General features: G+C 44.7%; 1 protein-coding gene across 4 annotated transcripts in view; it reads right to left on the bottom strand.

Moving 5' to 3' along the window:
- Positions 1 to 7,251, bottom strand: part of SLC9A6 (solute carrier family 9, subfamily A (NHE6, cation proton antiporter 6), member 6) — a 62,751-nt gene extending 55,500 nt beyond the window's left edge. For 3 of the 4 annotated variants that reach the window (XM_011978459.1, XM_011978467.1, XM_011978451.1), the window contains exon 1: positions 6,851 to 7,251. In XM_011978459.1, coding sequence (XP_011833849.1) covers positions 6,851 to 7,175 — 325 coding nt within the window. In that variant the 5' untranslated portion in view covers positions 7,176 to 7,251. The remainder of the gene's footprint in view (positions 1 to 6,850) is intronic. The other variant, XM_011978477.1, reaches the window with a different exon arrangement.
- Positions 7,252 to 7,527: the final 276 nt, after the last annotated feature.

Raw genomic sequence — 7,527 nt, 5'->3', positions numbered from 1 at the left:
TATATATATATATATACACACACACACACACGTACACACACACACACACACAAGGTATTATAAAAACAGAAAAGAGACAACTACCCAAGCCTGGGGGAGTAAGACATTAGTGAAGTCTTTCCGGAGATGTCACCTGGGCAGGTAACAAACTAGAAGAAATAGGTATATTCCAAGTAGGGGAATAGTAGTACATATCCAGTCAAGGATGGAGAGAACACAGCCCATCCAGTGAATCAAGTAGTTCAGTATGGCCGGCTTATAAAGTGACAAGAGTTGAGGTTTGAAAGATTGGCAGGAGTTGAATCATAAAAGATCTTATCTGTTGGGGAAGGGAATTTGAAGTTTATCCGAAAAGTAAAATGAAGTCATGGAAGGCAGAGGCTTGATATCAGATTTCTACTTTAGAAAGACTGGCCTAGACTAGAGAGGGTCTAAAAGGCTAGATACAGGGCTACGGCAGGCATTCAGGCAATAGGAGTTTAAGTCCTAACCTAAGAGAGTACTGACAGGAGGGGAGAAGGATTTTAAGAAGGTATTGTATTTTAGTAAGATTTATTGACTGAGTAGAATAGACTGTGAGGAAGGGAGATGAAAGACTAAGAGGAACCTTAATTGACTTGGTAACCAGGTAGGTAAGTTGGCCTGAGCACCGAGGGGGATAGCAAGGCCATTCAATGAGGTAAGGAACATATACAGATGAACAGATTTACAGGGGAAAAGGCTACGTTCAGTTTTGGACAGGTTGAGTTGGATGTACTTGTGACACACGCATAGTTGAGTATATGGTATCTGGAGCTAAAGCCGGGGGTCTCAACTGGAGTTATACACTGTGCAGTCATAAGATGGTTGAAGTCAGATGTAGATGAGATCGCCAGGGGAGCAAATAAAATGGGAAGAAGACCATGATATAGATCTGGGGTTTGATCTATTAATAGCCAACATTAAGGGTCTGCTAGAGGAGAAGGAGCTGATGAAGGAGTCTGAGAAGGAAAACCCCACAGGTATAGAAAAAAAAAGGAACCAGCGGTGGCAAAGTCAGGAAGAAAGGGAAAAAATTCATTTTTGAGGAGAAGGAAGTGATAAAAACTATCAAATGCTACAGTAAAGTGAAGTAAGGCAGGCATTAGAAGTATCCATTGGGTTTAGCAACAAGGAGACCATAGGTGACCTCGATAAGAGCAGTCTCAGTGGAGTAGCGGGGGTGGAAACCAGACCCAGGTGAGAAGTGATGAAGCAGAAATGAAGAGGTATAAGAGCAGTAGTTGCCAGCCGGGCACAGTGGCTCACACCTGTAATCCTAGCACTTTGGGAGGCCGAGGCGGGTGGATCACTTGAGGTCAAGAGTTTGAGACCAGCCTGGCCAACAAGGTGAAACCTCATCTCTACTAAAAATACAAAAATTAGCTGAGGGTGGTGGCGGGCGCCTGTAATCCCAGCTACTTGGGAGGCTGAGGCAGGATAATTGCTTGAACCCAGGAGGTGGAGGTTGCAGTGAGCCGAGACCATGCCACCGCACTCCAGCCTGGACAATGGAGCAAAAACTCTGTCCAAAAAAAAGGGCAGTAGTTGCCCAGGAAGCAGGAAGGGAGTAGAGAGGAGTGATCCTTCTAGTCAATTTAGAGTCACATATATTTTTTAGAGTAGTAATGATTAATTCCTGAACAGTAATATAATGACACCAACTTTAAAAACGTTTAAACAAAGGTTCAAATTTAAAATAAACGAAAGACACCCTTTAAAAATATCTTACCTCCAAAAACAAAATTAAAAACTGACTGTTAGATAGCAACTGTGCTTGACAGACATAACCTAGAAAAGCCTGTAGATCCAGTCGTTCTGCCTGTATGAGATAGAAACAGCTCTTTTCTCTACTATTCCACGAGAGCTAATTAAGAGGCTCAGGAAAAGCTGTCCTCTTATATTTACATGCAAAAATCACAGACAAGCTACTACAAATACTAATAATGGCAGCATAAATTCTTTCCATGTCCCCAAGCCCACCCATGGTTTTTTTTTTTTTTTTTTTTTTTTTTGGAGACGGCGTCCTACTCTGTTGCTGAGGCTGGAGTGCAGTGGCGTGATCTCGGCTCACTGCAACCTCCGCCTCCCGAGTGCCCACTGGTTCTACTGTCAGCCCAACCCTATGCTGAAGCATCACTGGGTACCCCGAGGAGAGCTCAGCACTTGGGCAAATTTGAAACACATACTTTGGTCAATAAAACAACAGCATGGAGAATAATTATTTAGGTTGGAAACAAAATCAAGATCCCTTTATTATGGCACCAGCCATCTGAAAAATTGGGATTTATCTGAAAAAAATTCACAGATAAAGTTAACAAGGGTTCTTTAAAAGGCCAAATCCTAGTCAGAGAGTCAAAGCAATTCTCAGTGAAGGGATACAAAAACAGTGCTTTGTTAAGAGGCTAAAGCAGAAACTTCTAGCCTCCTACATAGAGGGAGGCACAGAAAATATTTATATTATGAAATTTTAAATGACCACTAACAGGCAACAAAGAACACAACCACAGCTGGACGTTGTGGCTCATGCCTGTAATCCTAGCACTTCGGGAGGCCGAGGCGGGTGGATCACGAGGTCAGAAGATCGAGACCATCCTGGCTAACACGGTGAAACCCCGTCTCTACTAAAATTACAAAAAATTTAGCTGGGCGTGGTGGCGGGCACCTGTAGTCCCAGCTACTCTGGAGGCTGAGGCAGGAGAATGGTGTGAACCCAGGAGGCGGAGCTTGCAGTGAGCCAGATAGCGCCACTGCATTCCAGCCTGGGCAACAGAGCGAGACTCCATCTCAAAACAAAAACAGAAAAACATAACCACAAAGAGATATCTTTCACAAAACAGAGAGGTCCTACCCCTCCTACACATTTCTGACCCTCCTGTGCTGAAAACTCTCCCAGTGATACAAAATTCAGCATCACCCAAGGCCCCACTAATGTGTGATTCTCCCAGTTGGCAGCGACTGGTTTCCTCATGGATTTCAGCCCATTCTTCCAGCCAATCACACCTGAAGCCTCTGATAGTCAAAAAATATAGGAAGAACATCACTAGGGCATTAAGTGTGACCAAAACTGATACAATTTCTACAGGTTAGTTTTGTGAAAGATACGATGAGAAATAAGGTATGAGCCATAGTCATTAGATGATAAGTGCTTTGTGGGCAGATACTGTGGCTTAGACATGTATTTCTCATCATATCCCATACATCATAGACATCTAATCAATATTTATTGATGAATCACATTGGTTAAGCCTCAGACTCCGGATGCCTTAAGCTTAAGGCAAAACAAATATTTCTGCCATATTTTGCTTTTTACACCATCTATAAGCACACCATAGTGAGTGATCACTTTTCAGACTTAAATTTTAACTACCTCGGCAACTTTTACTAACAGTGACTCACTTTTAAGCTTCTTAAGAAAGCTAGCCCAATGAGCAAAACATGTGGGTGCTTTGCGATTGTGTGTTTGTAACTGGAGCAATTGGTCTATATTACAATCTAGAAACTGACTACTTTGGCAATTTAAACTGTTTTTACTCTTGCTTCTCAGATAAAGGAAAAGCTCATTTTTAATAGCATTTTCCAGGATTTACATAGCTAACCCAATATCACAGGAATAAGATCACTGGTGGGCTGAATCTTAGAGGTTTAGGCATTCCATTTTGACCCCAGAGTCATGCTGAAAAATAAAGGTCTTAAAATAATATATTATTAATAATAAGATAGCCATGATGTTGTGAGAGCTGTAAGAAAAATGACAGACATTAAATAGGACTAGAAAATTTCAATTTCTGGCCAGGCGAGATGGCTCACACTTATAATCCCAGCACTTTGGGAGGCCAAGGTGGGAGGAGAGCTTGAGCCCAAGAGCTTGAGACCAGCCTGGGCAACATGTGAAGACCCCCCCTACACTCGCGTCTCCAAAAATATAAAAATAAAAAATTAGCCAGGTGTGGTGGTGCACACCTGTAGTTAGTTACTCAGAAGGGTGAGGTGGGAGGATTGCTTAAGCCCAGGACGTTGAGGCTGCAGTGAGCTATGACCCCACCACTGCACTCCAGCCTAGGCAACAGAGCAATACTCTATCAAAAATAGAAAAAAAAAAAAGAAAAAGAAAACTTCAATTTTCATGGTATTGAAAATACTTTGACCCCCCACAAAAATGAAGGAAGGAAGGAAGGAAGGAGGGAGGGAGGGAGGGACGGACGGACGGAAGGAAGGAAGGAAGGAAGGAAGGAAGGAAGGAAGGAAGGGAAATACTTTGACCCAATCCCATCTATTCTCGAACTGGACTTGCGAGTTAAGTTAGGAGGCTGTTTGGTCCACAGCACCCATTGCCCACAATGAGAAAATAGGATAGGCTAAAGAACGCCAAGTCAACTCCAGATTTGACTCCCAGACTAACACTCTCGCACTCTACAGTCCACAAGAGATACCCTTGTTTTTCCTTCAAAAAATATTAACACCAAGGTACTCTATCACTTTTTATTAACTTAGAAACCTCACAAAATGCAATCAGTAATCCTTCTTTTCCACTTCAGTCCTAGAGTTAGATGAGGTTAGTGATATCAGCTACCAAAGAGAAAATATATCCAGGGCAATTCAAAGCCCCTATTTGATTCTATTAAAAAGACTTATTTGTCCCTTGACTTATGAGACTGACCAATTAAAAGAGTTGTTCTGGGCCTAATCTGAGAAAATGCAGTTTTAACAGCAATAATAATAATAATAGCACAGCTATCATTTCTTGGGCATTTACTTAAGGGTCAGTTACTAGTCTAAAAACATGTCTTCCTCACAGTAATCCTACTATCATCATCCCCAAAGTATAGATGATGGTAAAAGAGAGTAAGGGACATGTCTAAGATCACACATACCTATGGGCAGAGTGGGGTGGGAATCTAGGTCTGATTCTAAAGCAGGGGTTGGAAAACTACAGCCCTTGGTCTGTTTTTGTACGGCCCGAGAGCTAAGAATAGTTTTTATGTTTGTCAAACTTTGTAAAAAAAAAAAAAAAAATCAAAGAAAAAATGCAACAGAGACAGAGATCTACGTATCCACAAGGTCAACAATCATTACCACCTGGCCTTTTACAGAAAAAAAAAAAATTGCTGACCTCTGGTCTAAAGCCTTGTACCTTTAATTACCACATCATACTATGTCCCTCTATAAAAGAAGTATCTGTGATCAGTTCATTACTTTAACTCGATAACACTCATTTGGCATTTAACCAAATTTAAGATGCCATTATTTTATTTATATGATCTGCCTACAAGTTCCTTGAAGGCAAAGATCTTACACCTCTTTGTATTTTCTGAGCATAATACATAGAAGGTTTATCAATAAATGTTTGTTGAGGATAGTAAATCACACACTGTTATGCAGAAAATTACATAGAAATGTATAGCTTATCTGGCCAATGTGGCTTAAGGCGCACTGCAAATGAAATGCAAAATATATGAAATATAAAAGCCATCTAATATGTCTAAAAACTAGGAATCTTAGTGAGCAGAGATATTTTACACGCAGGCTCAAAACTGTATTCTCTTACAAAGGAAAAATAAGCCTGAGTTCATGCATTTTCCTGAGGCACACAACTACCTTTCCTTGCTACCCTTGAAAGATGCACATTCCAGAAGTTTGGATTTACTGGGGGGCAGGGGTTTGCATGGAGAAATGTCTTTTGTGCCAAAGCTTCATCTACCTATCTGCAAGTCTGAGAGACAAACCTCGACAAGCTCATTGGTTTAAATGTTCCAAATGAAGATAATCTTCACAAATGTACTGCACAGAAAGAATTGTTTGTCCGCCCTCATCTCTTCAGCAATACCCGCACAGTCAGATTAATACAGTCGGCAATATGTATCTTCTTTTCCCCTCTTGAGGCCCCAGCACAGCTCAAAATGCCTCTGAGCCCACACTTTGATTTACCCTTCTCGCCTCGTCACCAAAAAACAAATAAATAAACCTCAGAAAGCAGACTGAGACACAAGAACCGAAGCCATTTATTCTACAATCGGTCAATAACCTCATGCCAACAGCAAGTCACCCATACTGCATATGCGTGGTGTTTGTAATTACTGTTTGTCTGAACTGTCCTGATCATCGTATAGTACACTACACTGCTGGAAGGACCTTAACTCTTCCTCGTCCTCACTTTTGTTCGCCTGAATTGGAAGGGTCAACCATATGTATCCATATCAGATATTAGAGGAATAGTACAATAAATGGGACGTCATTAAAAAATGCCCTAAGCCTTCTGTAGCCTATTTCACGTTCGGGTTTTTTTTCGGACTCCACAGGAATAAGATCTTCCTTTGCAACCTCGAAAGGACAGGGCGTAGCAGGAGCTAGATGATGAGTAAAGGTCGACTCTGGCTCCAGAAGAACGCCAGATTCCGGGCAGTAGAGATACTACTGCAGTTTCAATGAACCTTAAACAAACTGACACCCCAGAGAAATGGATCGCAATGGTGTCTCCCCTCCCCCAGGCTCCAGCCCAATTCCAGACACCGCACCCACTCCTTTTCCATCCTCAGCCCCGGGTCCCGAGCTTGGTAGGCAAGGAAAGGGTGGGGGGTGGGGGTGCGGAGGAAAAAGGGGGTGGGGTCGGAAGCGAAAAAGGTGTGGAGAGGCAAAGAAAATGGGGCGCGAGGCTTAAGAGGAAAGGGGGTGAGGCAGAGAAACGCGGGGTAGGGGGAAGGCGAGGCAGAAAATGGAAGGAATTGGAAGGGGAGCCGAACGTAGGCCGAGCAGGGCCAGGAGAGGAGGCGAAGCAGCCGGCGGGCAGAGAAAGGGGCAGCGCCAAGGGGCTGACAAGGGTTCAGGCACTTGCCATAAATCATAGCCAGGCCGGTTTCGTGCAGGAAGCGGGCCCGGCGGTGCTTGAAGAGCCAGATCGTGAGAATAGTGAGGGTGAGCAGCAGGATGAAGATGAGCAGGTTGGCGCTGTCCTGCCGGTGGCTCTCCTCGGCTTGCTTCTCCGACACGATCTCCTCGTCCATGGCTCTCGCCTCTCCGCCGCCGCCGTCCGAAGCCCCTGCCCAGTCAAAGACGCCCACTGCGAGGAGCAACCAAAGGGGCCGCATGAGCCTGCGGGCTCGGGGACCGCCGCCGACGCCACGGCGGAGGGGTGCCCGCCGCCAGCCGCGCCGAGCCATGTCTCCCCCCGCCTCCCGCCCCTACCTCACCGGCGGCCGCCCGCGGTCGGACCACTCCCCGAGGGCTCACGGGAAAGGGGCGGGGCCCGGGGGTAGCCGTCGGAGCGCGCGCCGCCGCAGCCGCTCTTAAAGGGGCCGCGGCATCCCAAGCTCGCTCTGCCCGGTTCCTTTGCCCCTCTGTCCTAGGTCACACGCACCCATAGGCGCTGCCGGGGAATGAAAGGCCGTCTAAACTAGCCCACTGCCTTCGGCTAAAGAAATATCAGCTCAGTGTAATCAAGCAGAGGCAGACTGCGCTGTCTACTTTGATCCTATTCTTAGAGCTCTCAGGGGAATCGATCTTTCATAACCC

This window comes from Mandrillus leucophaeus, unplaced genomic scaffold, assembly GCF_000951045.1.
Source record: "Mandrillus leucophaeus isolate KB7577 unplaced genomic scaffold, Mleu.le_1.0 Scaffold1032, whole genome shotgun sequence".
NCBI lineage: Eukaryota > Metazoa > Chordata > Mammalia > Primates > Cercopithecidae > Mandrillus > Mandrillus leucophaeus.
This window is presented reverse-complemented; position numbering and strand designations above follow the sequence as displayed.